Raw genomic sequence first — 25,156 nt, 5'->3', positions numbered from 1 at the left:
TACCCAAAACGTTTGACCCAAGGTAATAACTTCTTAAGGTATAGGGGACGCTTTCGTCTCACTTGGCCAAGAGCCAGGGAAAATGTAGCGCGGCAAATTCAAGTAAAATGATATAAAATCAAACTTTCATTAAATCACACATGTAAGATATGATATTAAAGCTAGACTCGTTGTGAATCCAGCCAACATGTCAGATTTTTAAAAGGCTTTTCGGCCAAAGCATAAGAAGCTACTTTCTGATGATAGCACAACAGTAAACAAAGAGTAGCATATTTCAACCCTGCAAGCGCTACACAAAACGCAGAAATAAAATACACTGCTCAAACAAATAAAGGGAACACTAAAATAACACATCCTAGATCTGAATGAATTAAATATTCTTATTAAATACTTTTTTTCTTTACATAGTTGAATGTGCTGACAACAAAATCACACACATTATCAATGGAAATCAAATGTATCAACCCAAGGAGGTCTGGATTTGGAGTCACTCAAAATTAAAGTGGAAAACCACACAACAGGCTGATCCAACTTCTATGTAATGTCCTTAAAACAAGTTAAAATGAGGCTCAGTAGTGTGTGTGACCTCCACGTGTCCTGTATGACCTCCCTACAATGCCTGGGCATGCTCCTGATGAGGTGGCGGATGGTCTCCTGAGGGATCTCCTCCCAGACCTGGACTAAAGCATCCGCCTACTCCTGGACAGTCTGTGGTGCAACGTGGTGTTGGTGGATGGAGCGAGACATGATGTCCCAGATGTGCTCAATTGGATTCAGGTCTGGGGAACGGGCGGGCCAGTCCATAGCATCAATGCCTTCCTCTTGCAGGAACTGCTGACACTCTCCAGCCACATGAGGTCTAGCATTGTCTTGCATTAGGAGGAACCCAGGGCCAACCGCACCAGCATATGGTCTCACATGGCAGTCAGACTACCTCTGGCGAGCACATGGAGGGCTGTGCGGCCCCCCAACAAAATGCCACCCCATACCATGACTGACCCACCTCCAAACCGATCATGCTGGATGATGTTGCAGGCAGCAGAACGTTCTCCACGGCGTCTCCAGACTCTGTCACGTCTGTCACATGTGCTCAGTGTGAACCTGCTTTCATCTGTGAAGAGCACAGGGCGCCAGTGGCGAATTTGCCAATCTTGGTGTTCTCTGGCAAATGCCAAACGTCCGGCACGGTGTTGGGCTGTAAGCACAACCCCCACCTGTAGACGTTGGGCCCTCATTCCACCTTCATGGAGTCTGTTTCTGACCGTTTGAGCAGACACATGCACATTTGTGGCCTGCTGGAGGTCATTTTGCAGGGCTCTGGCAGTGCTCCTCCTGCTCCTCCTTGCACAAAGGCGGAGGTAGCGGTCCGGCTGCTGTGTTGTTGCCCTCCTACAGCCTCCTCCACGTCTCCTGATGTACTGGCCTGTCTCCTGGTAGCGCCTCCATGCTCTGGACACTACGCTGACAGACACCGTCAATCTTCTTGCCACAGCTCGCATTAATGTTCCATCCTGGATGAGCTGCACTACCTGAGCCACTTGTGTGGGTTGTAGACTCCGTCTCATGCTACCACTAGAGTGAAAGCAAATGTATTGTCAATCAGTGTTGCTTCCTAGGTGGACAGTTTGATTTCACAGAAGTGTGATTGACTTGGAGTTACATTGTTGTTTAAGTGTTCCCTTTATTTTTTTGAGCAGTGTATACAATATGCCTTACCTTTGACGAGCTTCTTTTATTGGCACTCCAATATGTCCCATAAACATGGCAGTTGGTCCTTTTTGTTCGATGAATTCCGTCCATATATATCCAAAATGTCAATTTTTGGGGGGGCACGTTTGATCCAGAAAAAAACAGCTTGCAATTTGTGCCTATAAACTTTTCCAAAATATTTAAAATTACTTTTGTAATACAACTTCAGGTATTTTTAAACATTAATAATCAATCAAATTGTAGACAAGTCGATCTGTGTTCAATACAGGAAGACAACAAACCAACGCTACTTTTCAAGTCTTGCGCAACTCTCAACAGTGTTACCCAGTTCCTAGATGGCTGAACTTCTTCATTGCACAAAACAATAACCTCAGCCAAATTCCAAAGTCTGGTGACATCCAGTGGAAGCTGAAAACAGGAACTGAACTGAAAACAAGTGCCTAAGAAATATCGTTTCCCAATGAGAACTCACTGAACAGACAGAGAACCTAAAATAAATTCTGAACGGTTAGTCCTCAGGGTTTTGCCTGTTACATAAGTTCTGTTATACTCAGACATGATTCAAACGGTTTTAGGAACTTCAGAGTGTGTTCTATCCAAATCTACTAATAATATGCATATCTTATATTCTTGACATGAGTAGCGGGAAGTTGAAATTGGGCACGCTATTTATCCAAAAGTGAAAATGCTGGCCCCTATACCTAAAGAAGTGAAACAATTTAAAGGCAATGCTACCAAATACCAATTGAGTGTATGTAAACTTCTGACCCACTGGGAATGTGATGAAAGGAAAAAAAGCTGAAATAAATCATTCTCTCAACTATTATTCTGACATTTCACATTCTTAAAATGAAGTGGTGATCCTATCTGACCTAAAACAGTGAATTTTTACTGGGATTAAATGTCAGGAATTGTGAAAAACGTGTGTTTTAAATGTAGTTAAATGAAGGCCATAAAGATCATCAAGGACATCAACCACCCGAGCCACTGCCTGTTCACCCCGCTATCATCCAGAAGGCGAGGTCAGTACAGGTGCATCAAAGCTGGGACCGAGAGACTGAAAAACAGCTTCTATCTCAAGGCCATCAGACTGTTAAACAGCCACCACTAACACTGAGTGGCTGCTGCCAACACACTGACACTGACTCAACTCCAGCCACTTTAATAATGGGAATTGATGGGAAATGATGTAAATATATCACTAGCCACTTTAAACAATGCTACCTTATATAAATGTTACTTACCCTACATTATTCATCTCATATGCATACGTATATACTGTACTCTATATCATCGACGGTATCCTTATGTAATACATGTATCACTAGCCACTTTATACTATACTATGCCACTTTGTTTACATACTCATCTCATTTGTACATACTGTACCCGATACCATCTACTGTATCTTGCCTATACTGCTCTGTACCATCACTCATTCATATATCCTTATGTACATATTCTTTATCCCCTTACACTGTGTACAAGACAGTAGTTTTGGAATTGTTAGTTAGATTACTTGTTATTACTGCATTGTCGGAACTAGAAGCACAAGCATTTCGCTACACTCGCATTAACATCTGCTAACCATGTGTATGTGACAAATAAAATTTGATTTGATTTGATTTGGTAGTTGGCTAAGGTGTATGTGAACTTCTGACTTCAAATGTACAGTCGTGGCCAAAAGTTTTGAATGACACATTAATTTTCACAAAGTTTACTGCTTCAGTGTCTTTAGATATTTTTGTCAGATGTTACTATGGAATACTGAAGTATAATTACAAGCATTTCATAAGTGTCAAAGGCTTTTATTGACAATTACATGAAGTTGATGCAAAGAGTCAATATTTGCAGTGTTGACCCTTCTTTTTCAAGACCTCTGCAATCCACCCTGGCAATGAACTTCTGGGCCACATCCTGACTGATGGCAGCCTATTCTTACATAATCAATGCTTGGTGTTTGTCAGAATCTGTGGGTTTTTGTTTGTCCAGCTGCCTCTTGAGGATTGACCACAAGTTCTCAATGGGATTAAGGTCTGGGGTGTTTCCTGGCCATGGACCCAAAATATCGATGTTTTGTTCCCCGAGCCACTTAGTTATCGCTTTTGTCTTATGTCAAGGTGCTCTATGATGCTGGAAAAGGCATTGTCCATCACCAAACTGTTCCTGGATGGTTGAGAGAAGTTGCTCTAGCAGGATGTGTTGGTACCATTCTTTATTCATGGCTGCGTTCTTAGGCAAAATTGTGAGTGAGCTCACTCCCTGGGTTGAGAAGCAATGAATGGTCTTAGGATGCTTTACTGTTGGCATGACACAGGACTGAGGGTAGCGCTCACCTTGTCTTCTCCGGACAAGCTTTTTTCCAGATGCCCAAACAATCGAAAAGGGGATTCAGCAGAGAAAATGACTTTACCCCAGTCCTCAGCAGTCCAATCCCTGTACCTTTTGCAGAATATCAGTCTGTCCCTGATGTTTTTCCTGGAGAGAAAAGTGGCTTCTTTGCTGCCCTTCTTGACACCAGGCCATCCTCCAAAAGTCTTCACCTCACTGTGTGTGCAGATGCACTCACAACTGCCTAAGCAAGCTCTGTACTGGTGGTGCACCGATTCCGCAGCTGAATTAACTTTAGGAGACAGTTCTGGCGCTTGCTGGACTTTCTTGGGTGCCCTGAAGCCGCCTTCACAACATTTGAACCACTCTCCTTGAAGTTCTTGATGATCTGATAAATGGTTGATTTAGGTGCAATCTTACTGGCAGCAATATCCTTACCTGTGAAGACCTTTTTGTGCAAAGCAATGATGACAGCACGTGTTTCCTTGCAGGTAACCATGGTTGACAGAGGAACAACACTGATTCTAAGCACCACCCTCCTTTTGAAGCTTCCAGTTAGTTATTCAAACTCAATCAGTATAACAGAGTGATCTCCAGCCTTGTCCTCGTCAACACTCACACCTGTGTTAACGAGAGTGTCCCTGACATGTCAGCTGGTCCTTTTGTGGTAGGGCTGAAATGCAGTGGAAATGTTTTTCTGGGATTCATTTGCATGGCAAAGCTGGACTTTGCAATTCATCGGATCACTCTTCATAACATTCTGGAGTATATGCAAATTGCCGTCATACAAACTGAGGCAGCAGACTTTGAAAATTAATATTTGTCATTCTCAACTTTTGTCCACGACTGTAGTCATGTGGGTCGCACGTCAGGCATGCAAATGTTTCTTATTCCATGAAGTTGTATAACTGATCAAACCTTTTCATCCCACAGTACTGCCCTGCTTCTATTCCCTTGTCCGATGTTCACCGTATAGGCATGCAGTTTTTAAAACAGGTTTATCCTTTCTAGCGCAGGCATTCCGCTAGCGGAACTCCTCGACAACATTCCGCTGAAAAGGCAGCGTGCAAAATTCAAAAATATTTTTTAGAAATATGTAACTTTCACGCATCAACAAGTCCAATACAGCAAATGAAAGAAACTTCTTGTTAATCTACCCATCGTGTCCGATTTCAAAGAGTCTTTACAGCGAAAGCACAACATATGTTAGGTCAGAGCCAAGTCAAAAAAACACAGCCATTTTTCCAGCCAAAGCTGGAGTAACAAAAAGCAGAAATATAGATAAAATGAATCACTGACCTTTGATCTTCATCAGATGACACTCATAGGACATCATGTTATATAATACATAAATGTTTGTTCGATAATGTGCATATTTATATCCAAAAATCTGTTTACATTGGCGTGTTACGTACAGTAATGTTTTGATTCCAAAACATTCGGTGATTTTGCAGATAGCCACATCAAATCCCAGAAATACTCATACTAAACATCGATAAAAGATGCAAGTGTTATTCACAGAATTAAAGAGACTTCTCCTTAATGCAACCGCTGTGTCAGACTTTTTTAAAAACTTTACAGAAAAAGCATAATCTGAGTAGGGTGCTCAGAGCCCAATCCAGTCAAATCCACCATGTTGAAGTCAACATCAGCTCTCTCTCCTCGCGCTCTCTCTCTTCTCGCGCGCTCTCTCGCTCTCTTCTCGCGCGCTCTCTCGCTCTCTTCTCGCGCGCTCTCTCGCTCTCTTCTCGCGCGCTCTCTCGCTCGCTCTCTCGCTCTCTTCTCGCGCGCTCTCTCGCTCTCTTCTCGCGCGCTCTCTCGCTCTCTTCTCGCGCGCTCTCTCGCTCTCTTCTCGCGCGCTCTCTCGCTCTCTTCTCGTGCGCTCTCTCGCTCTCTTCTCGCGCGCTCTCTCGCTCTCTTCTCGCGCGCTCTCTCGCTCTCTTCTCGCGCGCTCTCTCGCTCTCTTCTCGCGCTCTTCTCGCGCGCTCTCTCGCTCTCTTCTCTCTCTCGCTCTCTTCTCTCTCTCGCTCTCTTCTCTCTCGCTCTCTTCTCTCTCGCTCTCTTCTCGCTCTCTCGCTCTCTTCTCGCTCTCGCTCTCTTCTCGCTCTCGCTCTCTTCTCGCTCTCCTCTCGCTCTCTTCTCGCTCTCGCTCTCTTCTCGCTCTCTTCTCGCTCTCTTCTCGCTCTCGCTCTCTTCTCGCTCTCGCTCTCGCTCTCTTCTCGCTCTCGCTCTCTCGCTCTTCTCGCTCTCTTCTCGCTCTCTCCTCGCTCTCCTCTCGCTCTCCTCTCGCCCCCTTTCTCGCCCTCTTCTCGCCCTCTTCTCGCCCTCTTCTCGCTCTCTTCTCGCTCTCTTCTCGCTCTCTTCTCGCTCTCTTCTCGCTCTCGCTCTCTTCTCGCTCTCGCTCTCTTCTCGCTCTCGCTCTCTTCTCGCTCTCTTCTCGCTCTCCTCGCTCGCTCTTCTCGCTCTCTCTTCTCGCTCGCTCTTCTCGCTCTCTCTTCTCGCTCTCTCTTCTCGCTCTCTCTTCTCGCTCGCTCTTCTCGCTCTCTCTTCTCGCTCTCTCTTCTCGCTCTCTCTTCTCGCTCTCTCTTCTCGCTCTCTCTTCTCGCTCTCTTCTCGCTCTCTTCTCGCTCTCTCTTCTCGCTCTCTCTTCTCGCTCTCTCTTCTCGCTCTCTCTTCTCGCTCTCTCTTCTCGCTCTCTCTTCTCGCTCTCGCTCTCCTCTCGCTCTCCTCTCGCCCCATTTCTCGCCCTCTTCTCGCCCTCTTCTCGCTCTCTTCTCGCTCTCGCTCTCTTCTCGCTCTCGCTCTCTTCTCCCTCTCGCTCGCTCTCGCTCTCTTCTCGCTCTCGCTCTCTTCTCCCTCTCGCTCTCTTCTCGCTCTCGCTCTCCTCTCGCTCTCTTCTCGCTCTCGCTCTCCTCTCGCTCTCCTCTCGCCCCCTTTCTCGCCCTCTTCTCGCCCTCTTCTCGCCCCCTTTCTCGCCCTCTTCTCGCCCTCTTCTCGCCCTCTTCTCGCCCTCTTCTCGCCCTCTTCTCGCCCTCTTCTCGCTCTCGCTCTCTTCTCGCTCTCGCTCTCTTCTCGCTCTCGCTCTCTTCTCCCTCTCGCTCTCTTCTCGCTCTCGCTCTCTTCTCGCTCTCGCTCTCTTCTCGCTCTCGCTCTCTTCTCGCTCTCCTCGCTCTCTCTTCTCGCTCTCTCTTCTCGCTCTCTCTTCTCGCTCTCTCTTCTCGCTCTCTCTTCTCGCTCTCTCTTCTCGCTCTCTCTTCTCGCTCTCTCTTCTCGCTCTCTTCTCGCTCTCTTCTCGCTCTCTTCTCGCTCTCTTCTCGCTCTCTCGCTCTCTTCTCGCTCTCTTCTCGCTCTCGCTCTCGCTCTCGCTCTCGCTCTCTCGCTCTGTTCTCGCTCTCTCGCTCTGTTCTCGCTCTCTCGCTCTCTTCTCGCTCTCTCGCTCTCTTCTCGCTCTCTTCTCGCTCTCTTCTCGCTCTCTTCTCGCTCTCTTCTCGCTCTCTTCTCGCTCTCTTCTCGCTCTCGCTCTCGCTCTCTCGCTCTGTTCTCGCTCTCTCGCTCTGTTCTCGCTCTCTCGCTCTGTTCTCGCTCTCTCGCTCTGTTCTCGCTCTCTCGCTCTCTTCTCGCTCTCTTCTCGCTCTCTTCTCGCTCTCTTCTCGCTCTCTTCTCGCTCTCGCTCTCGCTCTCTTCTCGCTCTCGCTCTCTTCTCGCTCTCGCTCTCTTCTCGCTCTCGCTCTCTTCTCGCTCGCTCTCCTCTCGCTCTCTTCTCGCTCTCTCGCTCTCTTCTCGCTCTCTCGCTCTCTCGCTCTCTCGCTCTCCTCGCTCTCTCGCTCTCTCTTCTTGCTGTCTCGCTCTCTCTTCTCGCTCTCTCTTCTCGCTCTCTCTGCTCGCTCTCTCTTCTCGCGCTCTCATTCTCGCGCTCTCTTCTCGTGCTCTCTTCTCGTGCTCTCTTCTCGTGCTCTCTTCTCGCTCTCTCTTCTCGCTCTCTCTTCTCGCTCTCTCTTCTCGCTCTCTCGCTCTCTCGCTCTCTCGCTCTCTCGCTCTCTCGCTCTCTCTCTCTTCTCGCTCTCTCGCTCTCTCTTCTCGCTCTCTTCTCGCTCTCTCGCTCATCTCGCTCTCTCGCTTTCTTCTCGCTCTCTCTTCTCGCTCTCTTCTCGCTCTCTTCTCGCTCTCTTCTCGCTCTCTCTTCTCGCTCTCTTCTCGCTCTCGCTCTCTCGCTCTCTCGCTCTCTTCTCGCTCTCTCGCTCTCGCTCTCTTCTCGCTCTCTCGCTCTCTCTTCTCGCTCTCTTCTCGCTCTCTCTTCTCGCTCTCTCTTCTCGCTCTCTCTTCTCGCTCTCTCTTCTCGCTCTCTCGCGCTCTTCTCGCTCTCTCGCTCTCTCTTCTCGCTCTCTCTTCTCGCTCTCGCTCTCGCTCTCTTCTCGCTCTCTCGCTCTCTCCTCGCTCTCTCTTCTCGCTCTCTCGCTCTCTTCTCGCTCTCTTCTCGCTCTCTTCTCGCTCTCTTCTCGCTCTCTTCTCGCTCTCTCGCTCTCTTCTCGCTCTCTCGCTCTCTTCTCGCTCTCTCGCTCTCTTCTCGCTCTCTCGCTCTCTTCTCGCTCTCTCGCTCTCTTCTCGCTCTCTCGCTCTCTTCTCGCTCTCTCGCTCTCTCTTCTCGCTGTCTCGCTCTCTCTTCTCGCTCTCTCTTCTCGCTCTCTCTTCTCGCTCTCTCTTCTCGCTCTCTCTTCTCGCTCTCTCGCTCTCTTCTCGCTCTCTCGCTCTCTCGCTCTCTTGCTCTCTCGCTCTCTCGCTCTCTCTTCTCGCTCTCTCTTCTCGCTCTCTCTTCTCGCTCTCTCGCTCGCTCTCTCCTCTCGCTCTCTCTTCTCGCTCTCCTCTCGCTCTCTTCTCGCTTTCTCGCTCTCTTCTCGCTCTCTCTTCTCGCTCTCTCTTCTCGCTCTCTCTTCTCGCTCTCGCTCTCGCTCTCTCGCTCTCTCTCTCTTCTCGCTCTCTCTTCTCGCTCTCTCTTCTCGCTCTCTCTTCTCGCTCTCTCTTCTCGCTCTCTCTTCTCGCTCTCTCTTCTCGCTCTCTCTTCTCGCTCTCGCTCTCTCTTCTCGCTCTCGTTCTCGCTCTCTTCTCGCTCTCTCGCTCTCTCTTCTCGCTCTCTCGCTCTCTCTTCTCGCTCTCTCGCTCTCTCTTCTCGCTCTCTCGCTCTCTCTTCTCACTCTCTCGCTCTCTCTTCTCTCTCGCTCTCTCTTCTCGCTCTCTCTTCTCGCTCTCTCTTCTCGCTCTCTCTTCTCGCTCTCTCTGCTCGCTCTCTCTTCTCGCTCTCTCGCTCTCTCTTCTCGCTCTCTCGCTCTCTCCTCTCGCTCTCGCTCTCCTCTCGCTCTCGCTCTCCTCTCGCTCTCGCTCTCCTCGCTTTCTCGCTCTCTTCTCGCTCTCTTCTCGCTCTCTCGCTCTCTTCTCGCTCTCTCGCTCTCTCTTCTCGCTCTCTCTTCTCGCTCTCTTCTCTCTCCTCGCTCTCTCGCTCTTCTTGCTCTCTCTTCTCGCTCTCTCGCTCTCTTTTCTCGCTTCTCGCTCTCTCTGATCGCTCTCTCTGATCGCTCTCTCTGATCGCTCTCTCTGATCGCTCTCTCTGATCGCTCTCTCTGATCGCTCTCTCTGATCGCTCTCTCTGATCGCTCTCTCTGATCGCTCTCTCTGATCGCTCTCTCTGATCGCTCTCTCTTCTCGCTCTCTCTTCTCGCTCTCTCGCTCTCTCGCTCTCTCGCTCTCTCGCTCTCTCGCTCTCTCGCTCTCTCGCTCTCTCGCTCTCTCGCCTCGCTCTCTCGCTCTCTCTCTTCTCGCTCTCTCTTCTCGCTCTCTCTTCTCGCTCTCTCTTCTCGCTCTCTCTTCTCGCTCTCGCTTCTCGCTCTCTCTTCTCGCTCTCTCTTCTCGCTCTCGCTCTCTTCTCGCTCTCGCTCTCTTCTCGCTCTCGCTCTCTTCTTGCTCTCGCTCTCTTCTCGCTCTCGCTCTCTTCTCGCTCTCGCTCTCTTCTCGCTCTCGCTCTCTCTTCTCGCTCTCTCTTCTCACTCTCTTCTCGCTCTCTCTTCTCGCTCTCTCTTCTCACTCTCTTCTCGCTCTCTCTTCTCGCTCTCTCTTCTCGCTCTCTCTTCTCGCTCTCTCTTCTCGCTCTCTCTTCTCGCTCTCTTCTCTCTCTCGCTCTCGCTCTCTCTTCTCGCCCTCTCTCTCTCTTCTCGCCCTCTCTCTCTCTTCTCGCCCTCTCTCTCTCTTCTCGCCCTCTCTCTCTCTTCTCGCCCTCTCTCTCTCGCCCTCTCTCTCTCGCCCTCTCTCTCTCTTCTCGCCCTCTCTCTCTCGCTCTCTCTTCTCGCTCTCTCTTCTCGCTCTCTCTTCTCGCTCTCTCTTCTCGCTCTCTCTTCTCGCTCTCTCTTCTCGCTCTCTCTTCTCGCTCTCTCTTCTCGCTCTCTTCTCGCTCTCGCTCTCTTCTCGCTCTCGCTCTCTTCTCGCTCTCTTCTCGCTCTCTTCTCGCTCTCGCTCTCTTCTCGCTCTCTTCTCGCTCTCTTCTCGCTCTCGCTCTCTTCTCGCTCTCGCTCTCTTCTCGCTCTCGCTCTCTTCTCGCTCTCTTCTCGCTCTCTTCTCGCTCTCTTCTCGCTCTCTCTTCTCGCTCTCTCTTCTCGCTCTCTCTTCTCGCTCTCTCTTCTCGCTCTCTCTTCTCGCTCTCTCTTCTCGCTCTCTCTTCTCGCTCTCGCTCTCTCTCTTCTCGCTCTCTTCTCGCTCTCTCGCTCTCTTCTCGCTCTCTCGCTCTCTCTTCTCTCTCTCTTCTCTCTCGCTCTCTCTTCTCGCTCTCTCTTCTCGCTCTCTCTTCTCGCTCTCTCTTCTCGCTCTCTCTTCTCGCTCTCTCTTCTCGCTCTCTCTTCTCGCTCTCTCTTCTCGCTCTCTCGCTCTCTCTTCTCGCTCTCTCTTCTCGCTCTCTCTTCTCGCTCTCTCTTCTCGCTCTCTCTTCTCGCTCTCGCTCTCTTCTCGCTCTCTTCTCGCTCTCGCTCTCTTCTTGCTCTCGCTCTCTTCTCGCTCTCTTCTCGCTCTCGCTCTCTTCTCGTTCTCTCGCTCTCCTCTCGCTCTCTTCTCGCTCTCGCTCTCTTCTCGCTCTCGCTCTCTCTTCTCGCCCTCTCTTCTCGCCCTCTCTTCTCGCCCTCTCTTCTCGCCCTCTCTTCTCACTCTCTTCTCACTCTCTTCTCGCTCTCTCTTCTCGCTCTCTCTTCTCGCTCTCTCTTCTCGCTCTCTCTTCTCGCTCTCTCTTCTCGCTCTCTCTTCTCGCTCTCTCTTCTCGCTTCTCGCTCTCTCTTCTCGCTTCTCGCTCTCTCTTCTCGCTCGCTCTCTCCTCTCGCTCTCTCTTCTCGCTCTCTTCTCGCTCTCTTCTCGCTCTCTCGCTCTCTTCTCGCTCTCTCTGCTCTCTCGCTCTCTCGCTCTCGCTCTCTCGCTCTCTCTTCTCGCTCTCTCTTCTCTCTCGCTCTCTCTTCTCGCTCTCTCTTCTCGCTCTCTCTGCTCGCTCTCTCTGCTCGCTCTCTCTGCTCGCTCTCTCTTCTCGCTCTCTCGCTCTCTCACTCTCTCGCTCTCTTGCTCTCTCGCTCTCTCTTCTCGCTCTCTCTTCTCGCTCTCTCTTCTCGCTCTCTCTTCTCGCTCTCTCTTCTCGCTCTCTCTTCTCGCTCTCTCTTCTCGCTCTCTCGCTCGCTCTCTCCTCTCGCTCTCTCTTCTCGCTCTCCTCTCGCTCTCGCTCTCTTCTCGCTTTCTCGCTCTCTTCTCGCTCTCTCGCTCTCTTCTCGCTCTCTCTTCTCGCTCTCTCTTCTCGCTCTCTTCTCGCTCTCTCGCTCTCTCGTCTCGCTCTCTTCTCTCTTCTCGCTCTCTTCTCGCTCTCTCGCTCTCTCTTCTCGCTCTCTTCTCTCTCCTCGCTTTCTCTCTCGCTCGCTCTCTCGCTCTCTTTTCTCGCTTCTCGCTCTCTCTGATCGCTCTCTCTGATCGCTTTCTCTGATCGCTCTCTCTTCTCGCTCTCTCTTCTCGCTCTCTTCTCTCTCTTCTCGATCTCTTCTCTCTCTTCTCGCTCTCTCTTCTCGCTCTCTCTTCTCGCTCTCTCTTCTCGCTCTCTCTTCTCGCTCTCTCGCCTCGCTCTCTCGCTCTCTTTTCTCGCTCTCTCTTCTCGCTCTCTCTTCTCGCTCTCTCTTCTCGCTCTCTCTTCTCGCTCTCTCGCCTCGCTCTCTCGCCTCGCTCTCTCGCCTCGCTCTCTCTTCTCGCTCTCTCTGATCGCTCTCTCTGATCGCTCTCTCTGATCGCTCTCTCTTCTCGCTCTCTCTTCTCGCTCTCTCTTCTCGCTCTCTCTTCTCGCTCTCTCTTCTCGCTCTCTCTTCTCGCTCTCTCGCTCTCTCTTCTCGCTCTTCTCGCTCTCTCGCTCTCGCTCTCTTCTCGCTCTCTCTTCTCGCTCTCGCTCTCTTCTCGCTCTCGCTCTCTTCTCGCTCTCGCTCTCTTCTCGCTCTCGCTCTCTTCTCGCTCTCGCTCTCTCCTCGCTCTCGCTCTCTTCTCGCTCTCCTCTCGCTCTCTTCTCGCTCTCGCTCTCTCTCTTCTCGCTCTCGCTCTCTCTTCTCGCCCTCTCTTCTCGCCCTCTCTTCTCGCTCTCTCTTCTCGCTCTCTCTTCTCGCTCTCTTCTCGCTCTCTCTTCTCGCTCTCTCTTCTCGCTCTCTCGCTCTCGCTCTCTCTTCTCGCTCTCTCTTCTCGCCCTCTCTTCTCGCCCTCTCTCTCTCTCTTCTCGCCCTCTCTCTCTCTCTTCTCGCTCTCGCTCTCTTCTCGCTCTCTCTTCTCGCTCTCGCTCTCTTCTCGCTCTCGCTCTCTTCTCGCTCTCGCTCTCTCTTCTCGCCCTCTCTTCTCGCTCTCTCTTCTCGCTCTCTCTTCTCGCTCTCTCTTCTCGCTCTCTCTTCTCGCTCTCTCTTCTCGCTCTCTTCTCGCTCTCTTCTCGCTCTCTTCTCGCTCTCTCTTCTCGCTCTCTCGCTCTCGCTCTCTCTTCTCGCTCTCTCTTCTCGCCCTCTCTTCTCGCCCTCTCTCTCTCTTCTCGCCCTCTCTCTCTTCTCGCCCTCTCTCTCTCTCGCTCTCTCTTCTCGCTCTCTCTTCTCGCTCTCTCTTCTCGCTCTCTCTTCTCGCTCTCTCTTCTCGCTCTCTCTTCTCGCTCTCTCTTCTCGCTCTTCTCGCTCTCGCTCTCTCGCTCTTCTCGCTCTCTCGCTCTCGCTCTCTCGCTCTCTCTTCTCGCTCTCTCGCTCTCTCTTCTCGCTCTCTCTTCTCGCTCTCTCTTCTCGCTCTCTTCTCGCTCTCGCTCTCTTCTCGCGCTCTCTTCTCGCTCTCTTCTCGCTCTCTTCTCGCTCTCTTCTCGCTCTCGCTCTGCTCTCGCTCTCTTCTCGCTCTCTTCTTGCTCTCGCTCTCTTCTCGCTCTCGCTCTCTTCTCGCTCTCTTCTCGCTCTGTCTTCTCGCTCTCTCTTCTCGCTCTCTCTTCTCGCTCTCTCTTCTCGCTCTCTCTTCTCGCTCGCTCTCTCCTCTCGCTCTCTCCTCTCGCTCTCTCTTCTCGCTCTCTCTTCTCGCTCTCTCTTCTCGCTCTCTCTTCTCGCTCTCTCTTCTCGCTCTCTCTTCTCGCTCTCTCTTCTCGCTCTCTGCTCTCGCTCTCTTCTCGCTCTCGCTCTCTTCTCGCTCTCGCTCTCTTCTCGCTCTCTCGCTCTCTCTTCTCGCTCTCTCTTCTCGCTCTCTCGCTCTCTCGCTCTCTCGCTCTCTCGCTCTCTCGCTCTCTCGCTCTCTCGCTCTCTCGCTCTCTCGCTCTCTCGCTCTCGCTCTCGCTCTCTCGCTCTCTCGCTCTCTCGCTCTCGCTCTCGCTCTCTTCTCGCTCTCGCTCTCTTCTCGCTCTCTTCTCGCTCTCGCTCTCTTCTTGCTCTCGCTCTCTTCTCGCTCTCTCCTCGCTCTCGCTCTCTTCTCGCTCTCGCTCTCCTCTCGCTCTCTTCTCGCTCTCGCTCTCTTCTCGCTCTCTCTTCTCGCCCTCTCTTCTCGCTCTCTCTTCTCGCTCTCTTCTCACTCTCTTCTCGCTCTCTTCTCGCTCTCTTCTCGCTCTCTTCTCGCTCTCTTCTCGCTCTCTTCTCGCTCTCTCGCTCTCGCTCTCTCTTCTCGCTCTCTCTTCTCGCCCTCTCTCTCTCTTCTCGCCCTCTCTCTCTCTTCTCGCCCTCTCTCTCTCTTCTCGCCCTCTCTCTCTCTTCTCGCCCTCTCTCTCTCGCCCTCTCTCTCTCGCTCTCTCTTCTCGCTCTCTCTTCTCGCTCTTCTCGCTCTCGCTCTCTCGCTCTCTCTTCTCGCTCTCTCTTCTCGCTCTCTCTTCTCGCTCTCTCTTCTCGCTCTCTTCTCGCTCTCGCTCTTTTCTCGCTCTCGCTCTCTTCTCGCTCTCTTCTCGCTCTCTTCTCGCTCTCGCTCTCTTCTCGCTCTCTTCTCGCTCTCTTCTCGCTCTCTTCTCGCTCTCTTCTCGCTCTCTTCTCGCTCTCTTCTCGCTCTCTTCTCGCTCTCTTCTCGCTCTCTTCTCGCTCTCTTCTCGCTCTCGCTCTCTTCTCGCTCTCTTCTCGCTCTCTTCTCGCTCTCTTCTCGCTCTCTTCTCGCTCTCGCTCTCTTCTCGCTCTCTCTTCTCGCTCTCTCTTCTCGCTCTCTCTTCTCGCTCTCTTCTCGCTCTCTTCTCGCTCTCTTCTCGCTCTCTTCTCGCTCTCTTCTCGCTCTCTTCTCGCTCTCCTCTCGCTCTCGCTCTCTTCTCGCTCTCGCTCTCTTCTCGCTCTCGCTCTCTTCTCGCTCTTGCTCTCTTCTCGCTCTCGCTCTCTTCTCGCTCTCGCTCTCTTCTCGCTCTCGCTCTCTTCTCGCTCTCTTCTCGCTCTCTCTTCTCGCTCTCTCTTCTCGCTCTCTCGTCTCGCTCTCTCGTCTCGCTCTCGCTCTCTCCCTCTGTCTTCTCGCTCTCTCTTCTCGCTCGCTCTCTCCTCTCGCTCGCTCTTCTCGCTCTCTCCTCTCGCTCTCTCTTCTCGCTCTCTCTTCTCGCTCTCTCTTCTCGCTCTCTCTTCTCGCTCTCTCTTCTCGCTCTCTCTTCTCGCTCTCTCTTCTCGCTCTCTCTTCTCGCTCTCTCTTCTCGCTCTCTCTTCTCGCTCTCTCTTCTCGCTCTCTGCTCTCTCGCTCTCGCTCTCTTCTCGCTCTCTTCTCGCTCTCGCTCTCTTCTCGCTCTCGCTCTCTTCTCGCTCTCGCTCTCTTCTCGCTCTCGCTCGCTCTCTTCTCGCTCGCTTCTCGCTCGCTTCTCGCTTCTCGCTCTCGCCTCGCTTCTCGCTCTCGCCTCTCGCTTCTCGCTCTCGCTTCTCGCTCTCGCCTCTCGCTTCTCGCTCTCGCTTCTCGCTCTCTCTTCTCGCTCTCTCTTCTCGCTCTCTCTTCTCGCTCTTCTCGCTCTCTCTTCTCGCTCTCGCCTCACTCTCGCTCTCGCTCTCTTCTCGCTCTCGCTCTCTTCTTGCTCTCGCTCTCTTCTTGCTCTCGCTCTCTTCTCGCTCTCGCTCTCCTCTCGCTCTCGCTCTCCTCTCGCTCTCTTCTCGCTCTCTTCTCGCTCTCGCTCTCTTCTCGCTCTCGCTCTCTTCTCGCTCTCGCTCTCTTCTCGCTCTCGCTCTCTTCTCGCTCTCTTCTCGCTCTCGCTCTCTTCTCGCTCTCGCTCTCTTCTCGCTCGCTCTCGCTCTCTTCTCGCTCGCTCTCGCTCTCTTCTCGCTCTCTTCTCGCTCGCTTCTCGCTCGCTTCTCGCTCGTTTCTCGCTCTCTCTTCTCTCTTCTCGCTCTCTTCTCTCTCGCTCTCGCTTCTTGCTCTCTCGCTCTCGCTCTCTCTTCTCGCTCTCTTCTCGCCCTCTCTCCCTCCTCGCCCTCTCTCTCTTCTCGCTCTCTTCTCGCTCTCTTCTCGCTCTCTTCTCGCTCTCTTCTCGCTTTCTTCTCGCCCTCTCTCTTCTCGCCCTCTTCTCGCTTTCTTCTCGCCCTCTCTCTTCTCGCCCTCTCTCTCTTCTCGCCCTCTCTCTCTCTTCTCGCCCTCTCGCTCGCTCTCTCTTCTCGCTTTCTCGCTCTCGCTCTCTCTTCTCTCCTCGCTCTCGCTCTCTCTTCTCGCTCTTCTCGCTCTCACTCTCTCGCTCTCTCTTCTCGCTCTCTCTTCTCGCTCTCTCTTCTCGCTCTCTCTTCTCGCTCTCTCTTCTCGCTCTCTCTTCTCGCTCTCTCTTCTCGCTCTCTTCTCGCTCTCTTCTCGCTCTCTTCTCGCTCTCTCTTCTCGCTCTCTTCTCGCTCTCGCTCTCTTCTCGCTCTCTCTTCTCGCTCTCTTCTCGCTCTCGCTCTCTTCTCGCTCTCTCTTCTCGCTCTCGCTCTCTCTTCTCGCTCTCGCTCTCTTCTCGCTCTCGCTCTCTTCTCGCTCTCGCTCTCTTCTCGCTCTCTTCTCGCTCTCGCTCTCTTCTCGCTCTCGCTCTCTTCTCGCTCTCTTCTCGCTCTCTTCTCGCTCTCGCTCTCTTCTCGCTCACTTCTCGCTCTCTTCTCGCTCTCTTCTCGCTCTCTTCTCGCTCTCTTCTCGCTCTCTTCTCGCTCTCTTCTCGCTCTCTTCTCGCTCTCTTCTCGCTCTCGCTCTCTTCTCGCTCTCTTCTCGCTCTCGCTCTCTTCTCGCTCTCTTCTCGCTCTCTTCTCGCTCTCTCTTCTCGCTCTCTTCTCGCTCTCTTCTCGCCCTTCTCGCCCTCTCTCTCTCTTCTCGCCCTCTCGCTCGCTCTCTCTTCTTTCTCTCCTTGCCCCCCCCCCCCACCTCTCCCGGCTCTTACCAACATATCTCTTCTCGCTCGCTCGCTCGCTCTCTCTGCTTGCTCGCTCTCTCTCAGGAAACATCACCTGAAGAGGATGGCATTCATAATTGTTTTTCTGTATAGATCATAGAACCACGATGCTATTCTGTTACCAGGTGTTAGTTCACTTCACTTACTGTAGCTCAATAACTCAATGTGTCATATCAGAGGTGACACCCAATGTTCCCTCTAAGCTGCACGCGCGCTCAGTAGCCCCAAGACTGCCGTGCAGAAATATCAGCCCACAGAGAGAAGCATGTGGCGGAAGAATCAGAATTAGTTAGGTAACATAGATAATTAAGATGTCTTATCTGCATAATATGCTTATATGATATGCTTGTTATTAGAATATATCCCTTTGGACTCTGGTGTTGGCAATTGCACTTCCTCCCTCAGCTGGGGCTCAGTCACTTGGGGCCCAGAGATGGGAGAGGTCAGGCTTGTTTTTCACATGTCCCTGGTGCTATGCAGAACATCAGAAGAGAACCGGACAGGATGGAACATTGTCTTCATATGTGAATGTGTCTTTACCTATTCTAAAACCATGATGTTCTGATTAATGGGGAACCAATTACTTGTCTCCACAATGTCTGTGCGCCAGTCACTCCCTACTTTGGCCTTGGGAAAGAGATCAGGTTTGAGACCAGATGTGTGGGGTAGTGTCTGGAACCATTCATTGTATGTCACATCTGATGTTGCACTTATCTTGGGATAGTGTATGACCTAGAGGCTCACTCCCCTCGGTGAGCTTGTCCAAGCATGTGGTCATGAAGGGGTTTTACTTGAGATGGGAGTATCTGGAGCTGACAATGGATTCATGCCATAGAATGAGTTTGTGTTTTTGTGCTGTGAAGTACCAGGAATGAGATCGTAGTCTCGTATTAGGGGCCAAACTGAACGATAAGAACAGCATTTGCTATAAATCTTGCTGTGGGATATTCCTTTCTCATCTATCAAGTCTCACCTTGTGACCCGTTCCACACATCTGTTTGTTATGTTGACTAATTTAGTAGCTACTAATTTTAGTAGCCTTTGTGTCATGGCCCTCAACGAACCATCTGAGGGTGGTTCGTCGACCAGCCATCGCTATTGCAGTGCTCGCACTAATAAAGATTCAGTTTAAGTATAACTCTGACTTGTGTGACAAGTTTGTCTCTCCTCATTTGATAATACAGAAATGAACCACCACAAGCACGAGATTGAATTCACCAACCGTCGACTGGTCGATCTCCAAGGAATTCCTAGTCGATCGCCAAACATTTCTGTAAAAAACCCAACGATAAAGCCTTGCTTTCTGGGATAATGGTGTTGATGTGAGCCATGACCAGCCTTTCAAAGCATTTCATGGCTACAGACGTGAGTGTGAGTGCTACGGGTCGGTAGTCATTTAGGCAGGTTACCTTAGTGTTCTTGGGTACAGGAACTATGAAACATGTTGGTATTACAGACTCAGACAGGGAGAGTTTGAAAATGTCAGTGAAGACACTTGCCAGTTGGTCAGCGCATGCTTGGAGTACATGTCCTGGTTATCCATCTGGCCCAGCGGCCTTGTGAATGTTGACCTGTTTAAAGGTCTTACTCATGTCGGCTGCGGATAGCGTGATCACACAGTCATCCTGAACAGGGATTAGCCACTGGTCGCCTGGTCCTCACAAGGCACCCTGATCTTTTGCCTCGAAATCTACGTTTCCTAATCCAGCGAATCACGGGCATTGTGGCCTGGTCGGGTGTCAACAGTATATCCCTCGCGTCCGACTCATTGAAGGAAAAACTCTTCGTTCAGTTTGAGGTGAGCAATCCCAGTTCTCATGTTTAGAAGCTCTTTTCAGTCACTATGTCTATCCTATAATACCTCTATATTCCATGCCAATAATACAGATTGACGCTCTACTGCCCCTACTATATGTAATCTTTGGAAGTGTGTGTGTTCTCCCCATGCCCTGCATGCCGCTGTACATGTAATTAACCTACAGATAATGTGTCTAATCTCCCCTCCCGTTCATCTGAGTGTGTCTGTGGCCCGGGGTCACAGACAAAGTAATCACAGCCCTGCGTCATGTCTCGTGAGTGGAGCACCAGCTCTCGCTCTCTCACTCTCGTTCTCTCTTTCTTCCCCCCCAGTAGATTACATGAATAACACAACACTTTTCCAGGCAGACTCCATCTAATTAGCTGACTCAGTAGTACACTGATTCAGTATTCAATAGTTTTCAGTACCCTCGAATGAGTAGTGTGTCCAGGCTCGGTCAGGACCCCCAGGTTTAATGAATGGTTGGGAAGGATATAGTGATTTATTATTCAACATATTGGCTATGTATGATGCATATACAGTTGTAGTCTGAAGTTTACATCTACCTTAGCCAAATACATTTAAACTTTTTCACAATTCCTGACATTTAATCCTAGTAAAAATTCCCTGTCTTAGGTCAGTTAGGATCACCACTTTATTTTAAGAATGTGAAATATCAGAATAATAGTTGACAGAAATCACATTCCTAGTGGGTCAGCAGTTTACTCAATTCGTATTTGGTAGCATTGCCTTCAAATTGTTTAACTTGGGTCAAACGTTTCGAGTAGCCTTCCACAAGCTTCCCACAATAAGTTGGGGGAATTATGGCCCATTCCTCCTGACAGAGCTGGTGTAACTGAGTCAGGTTTGTAGGCCTCCTTGCTCGCGCACGCTTTTTCAGTTCTGCCCACAAATGTAATATAGGATTGAGGTCAGGGCTTTGTGATAGCCACTCCAATACCTTGACTTTCTTGTCCTTAAGCCATTTTGCCACAACTTTGGAAGTATGCTTTGGATCATTGTCCATTTGGAAGACCCATTTGTGACCAAACTTTAACTTTCTGACTGATGTCTTGAGATGTTTCTTCAATATATCCACATAATTTTCCTCCCTCATGATGCTATTTTGTGAAGTGCACCAGAGTGTCCTATGGCCAAACAGTTATATTTCTGTTTCATCAGACCAGAGCACATTTCTCCAAAAAGTACGATCTTTGTCCCCAGTTGCAAACCGTAGTCTGGCTTTTTTATGGCGGTTTTGGAGCAGTGGCTTCTTCCTTGCTGAGCGGCCTTTCAGGTTATGTCGATATAGGACTCGTTTTACTGCGGATATAGATACATTTGTACCGTTTTCCTCCAGCATCTTCACAAGGTCCTTTGATCTTGTTCTGGGATTGATTTGCACTTTTCGCACCAAAGTATGTTCATCTCTAGGAGACGGAACGCGTTTCCTTCATGAGCGTTATGACGGCTGCGTGGTCCAATGGTGTTTATGCTTGCATACTATTGTTTGTACAGATGAACGTGGTGTCTTCAGGCATTTGGAAATTGCTCCCAAGGATGAACCAAACTTCTGGAGGTCTACAATTTCCCATGATGTCAAGCAAAGAGGCTCTGAGTTTGAAGATAGGCCTTGAAATACATCCACAGGTACACCTCCAATTGACTCAAATTATGTCAATTAACCTATCAGAAGCTTCTAATGCCATGACATCATTTTTGGTAATTTTCCACGCTGTTTAAATGAACAGCCAACTTGTGGTGTGTATGTAAACTTCCGACCCACTGGAATTGTGATACAGTGAAATAATCTGTCTGTAAACAATTGTTGGAAAAATGTATTGTGTCATGCATGAAGTAGATGTCCTATCCGACTTGCCAAAACTATAGTTTGTTAACAAGAAATTTGTAGAGTGGTTGAAAAACAAGTTTTAATGACTCCAACCTAAGTGTTTGTAAACTTCTGACTTCAACTGTACATTTCATTAATACTTTTTGAATTTAACTTTTATATGTATTACCAGTATTGATCTTTCTTGTCCAGGGCTCACTTGAAAACTTGTAAATCTCAATGTGACTTCCCTGAGTTTAATTAAAGGATAAATTCTAAATGATATCTCTCTCTGACCCGACCAGGACCAGACTCCAAAGCAGGCCTCATCCAAAGGCCCTGAGGAACCCGAGGTACCGGAGGACAATCCTAGCAAGACCCAGCAGCTGAAGAAGATCTTTAAGGAGTACGGAGCTGTAGGAGTCTCCTTCCACATATGTATGTCCCTCATGTCTCTGGGCATGTTCTACCTCGCTGTGTCCAGGTACTGTATGTTGCAAGACTTCAGCAGTATTTGTCACATATACAAAAACATTACATTTGTCTTCCTAGTTGACATGGCCTGATTGACAGTAGGCTGAATACCAGAGGGATTGAGTCCAGATTATCAGCCAACTCGCAGATCTCCCTTTATTGCTGTAATGGCCCTTGGATTCAACGCCCTCCTGGCCCGCCCAGTGCTACAGTTCACTAACACACAGCATAATTGTTGTGGGAGAGACATGGGGACATTCTGAAATGGCACCATGTTCCCTATAAGTGCTCTGTTAGTACATTGCAGTGCACCATGTAGGGAATAGGGAGCCATTTTAGACGTAGTTAGAAGATAAGTGTAGAGCAGCATTCTAATGGGATGAACCATTAGAAACAGGTTTGATACATTTTATTACTTAATAGTTTGTCTTCATGAAGTATTTCAATTATCTGCGTCTTTGAGGTACAAGTTAGCAAGATCCTACAATTGCTTTGAGGACCATGATGAAATCCTGTTGAATGCTAAAGTTATATGGCTCCCTCTGCTATGTGTGTTCCTCTCCACAGTGGGATCGACATGGCTGCTATCCTGTACAAGATAGGATTCAGTGAATCTCTGGTTCAGTCCAAGTTGGCGGCGGGTACCAGTACGTTTGTCCTGGCGTACGCCATCCACAAGCTGTTTGCTCCGCTCCGTATCAGCATCACTGTGATATCAGTGCCTCTTCTTGTACGATACCTCAGAAAGAGTGGCCTCTTCAAGACACCCAACTCACCTACACACTGAGTGGCTGAGACCCCAACCTCCACTAACTTCGATAACTGAGACTTTCCAAATATGACCATTACCATTTCTGGAATCAAGAGGGAATAAGTGTGACAAATTCTTCCAACCATCCCTAGTTTTTCAACTGGAATTTCTGCAGGAGATAAAAACAGATCCAACCGAGGCTGACTTTTAACCTACCTGTAGATCAGTGGCGGTCTGTGCCGTTTAAGATGAGGGAGGATGATTTTAAAAATGTATTTCTTATGAGCATGGCCTTATTTCTATTGCAGCATTTTGGATGACTGTCATTCATATTTCATTCACCCAGTTCAATATAACAGTGATGGGTTAAGGCTACTACAATAAGGCTACTTACTACAATCCATCATGAGATTACTACAACCTATCTTATGAGAAGTTTACATTGTGAACTTTCATCAAGATCATTTTTAGTAATCAAGGTGAGACTGTAACACATTCAATACTGCCGTGAACTCTCGTGCCTGCATCTAGCTGATCTAGGTTGTAATCATTAGTCAAACAGTTGCAAACGAGAGTTTCTATTCGACAAATTCAGGTATGTTTATCCCCATTCCATTTAAGAAATGTTTTTCAACAGAATCGGTGGAATGAATACACCCCTGATCAAACGCTAACACAATTCACTTTCATAGCAGCCATATAAAAACGGCAAGATCACTTTGCTCATTGTATACTATGAATTCGGAAAGTTTTCACACCCCTTGACCTTTTCCTCATTTTGTTACGTTACAGCCTTCTAAAATGGACAAATTGTTTTTTGCCTCATCAATCTACACACACTATGCCATAATGACAAAGCAAAAGCAGGTTTTTAGATTTTTTTGCAAATGTATTAAAAATAAAAAACTGATCACATTTACATAAGTATTCAGACTCTTTACTCAGTACTTTGTTTAAGCACCTTTGGCAGAGATTACCGTCTCAAGTCTTCTTGGTTATGACCACTATTTTCAGGTCTCCAGAGATGTTCGATCGGGTTTAAGTCCGGTTTCTGGCTGGACCACTCAAGGACATTCAGAGACTTGTCCTGACGCCAGTCCTGCGTTGTCTTGGCTGTGTGCTTAGGGTCACTGTCCTGTTGGAAGGTGGACCTTCGCTCCAGTCTGATGTCTGTCGTGGAAATTCTAATCAATAATGAGGAGAGACAGGGTCAATCACCAATCAGGATATTACTTTATTCAAAATGTATTAATAGGGAAAATATAGAGCAATAACGATGGCTGATCGTCGGGGGTTGGGTTGAGAGCCCTGAGACCAACAATACAAACACCTTTTTATAACAAAGATATACCCCTTTAGTCTACATTACAAACAACAGATGTGTGGAATGGGTCACAAGGTTAGGATTTGTATAAAAAAAATATCTGCTGTAAAGATGTGCTCATTGTGTGGAAACCAGTTTCTGGCCTCTAAAACAAGGTTCCTCTCATAATTATCCATACCCGAGCCCTCTCCACCCTGGTACCTCCCGGCACAGAAACAGCAACTCAGTCCGAGACATGACAAGACCATCATAAATCAGTTGCTAGAGTTACATTTCAGAAGCTCCTCTCAGTTCACACAGACACGATAGAGTTCTAAGAACCCTATTCTGTTGCATAAAAAAAAACATTTGATGCAATAACAGTATTATAACATAATCTTGTAATTTCTCCATGATACATCCTGAGCGCTCTGGAGCAGGTTTTCATCAAGGGTCTCTCTGTACTTTGCTCCGTTCATCTTTCGCTAGATCCTGACTAGTCTCCCAGTACCTGCCGCTGAAAAACATCCCCACAGCATGATGCTGCTACCACCATGCTTCACCGTAAGGATGGTGCCAGGTTTCCTTCCGACGTGCATTCCTTCAGACGTGCATAGCATTCATGCCAAAGAGTTCATTCTTGGTTTCATCAGACATGAGAATCTTGTTTCTCATGGTCTGAGAGTCCTTTAAGTGCCTTTTGCCTTTTACTGAAGAGTGGCTTCCGTCTGGCCACTCTACCATAAAAGCCTGATTGGTGGAGTGCTGCAGAGATGGTTGTCCTTCTGGAAGGTTCTCCCATCTCCACAGGGGACCTCTGGAACTCTGTCAGAGTGAACATCAGGTTCTTGGTCACCTCTCTGACCAAGGCCCTTCTCCCCCGATTGCTCAGTTTGACTGGGCGGCCAGCTCAATGAAGAGTCTTGGTGATTCCAAACTTCTTCCATTTAATAATGATTGAGGCCCCTGTGTTCTTGGGGACCTTCAATGCTGCAGAATTGTTTGGTACCCTTCCGCAGATCTGTGCCTTGACACAATCCTGTCTCGGAGCTCTACGGACAATTCCTTTTGACCTAATGTCTTGGTTTTTGCTCTGACATGCACTGTCAAATGTGGGACAAAGTCTTGTCCAATCAATTGAAACTACCACAGGTGGACTCTAATCAAGATGTATAAACATCTCACCAATGATCAATTGAATCAGGATGCACCTGAGCTCAATTTTGAGTCTCATAGCAAAGCGTTTTAAATACTTATGTAAATGCATTCTAAAAACCTGTTTTTGCTTTGTCATTATGGGGTATTGTGTGAAGATTGATGAAAATAAATGTATAATCAATCAATTTTAGAATAACATGCTGACTAGACTAATTGATTTTGTCCACCCACACCAGATGCAATCAGGTCACGCAGGTTGAAATATCTAATTAAACTCTGAACCAATTATATACATTTTGGGACAGGTCGAAAAGCATTTAACATTTTATGGCAATTTAGCTAACTACCTTGCTGTTGCTAGCAAATATGTACTGAGATATAAACATTGGGTTGTTATTTTACCTGAAATGCACAAGGTCCTCTACTCCGACAATGAATCCACAGATTAAACTGTAAACCGAATTTGTTTCTAGTCATCTCTAGTCACTCTCCTTCCTTCAGTCTTCTTTTTCTTCGGACTTTATATGGCAGTTGGCAACCAACTTTAAGGTGCATTACCTCAACCAACTGGATTCTGGACATCACCCACGTGGGTATATGCACCTAAAAACCAATGAGGAAATGGGAGAGGCAGGTCTTGCAGCGTTTTGAGCGTCACAAATAGAACCAAGTTCTACTTTAGCGCCTGGCTACGCAGACGCTCGTAAGCAGTGTGGATGCAATGATTGTATAATATGTATGTGTACATTTATGTTGAGCATGTGAGGCTGTAATGTAACAGTGTAAAAAGTCAAGGGGTCTGAATACTTTCCGAATGCGGTGTGTATATAATTCCATCTCGAACTACCTATGCGCTCTGTTCCCTGTTCCCTTCGCGTGTGGACTTCTGTGCACAACACATCAGCTGCCAAACCTTCATATCATGACCGCTAACCACTACACACAGCCTACATTGTTGTCATGTC

At 49.0% G+C, this 25,156-nt stretch overlaps 1 protein-coding gene across 3 annotated transcripts in view; it reads left to right on the top strand.

The window, feature by feature from the left end:
- The window catches only part of LOC110527701 (mitochondrial inner membrane scaffold 2), a 29,140-nt gene extending 6,491 nt beyond the window's left edge, over positions 1 to 22,649 (top strand). For 2 of the 3 annotated variants that reach the window (XM_036983189.2, XM_090240718.1), the window contains exons 2-3: positions 20,811 to 20,989; positions 21,547 to 22,649. In XM_036983189.2, the coding sequence (XP_036839084.2) occupies positions 20,811 to 20,989; positions 21,547 to 21,766 (399 nt within the window). In that variant the 3' untranslated portion in view covers positions 21,767 to 22,649. Of the gene's footprint in view, positions 1 to 20,192; positions 20,325 to 20,810; positions 20,990 to 21,546 lie in introns of all 3 variants that reach the window. The other variant, XM_036983188.2, reaches the window with a different exon arrangement.
- Positions 22,650 to 25,156: the final 2,507 nt, after the last annotated feature.

Source organism: Oncorhynchus mykiss, chromosome 7, assembly GCF_057628025.1.
Source record: "Oncorhynchus mykiss isolate SJ-2025 chromosome 7, ASM5762802v1, whole genome shotgun sequence".
NCBI lineage: Eukaryota > Metazoa > Chordata > Actinopteri > Salmoniformes > Salmonidae > Oncorhynchus > Oncorhynchus mykiss.
The sequence above is the reverse complement of the archived record's forward strand: the minus strand, read 5'-3'. Positions and strand labels throughout refer to the sequence as shown.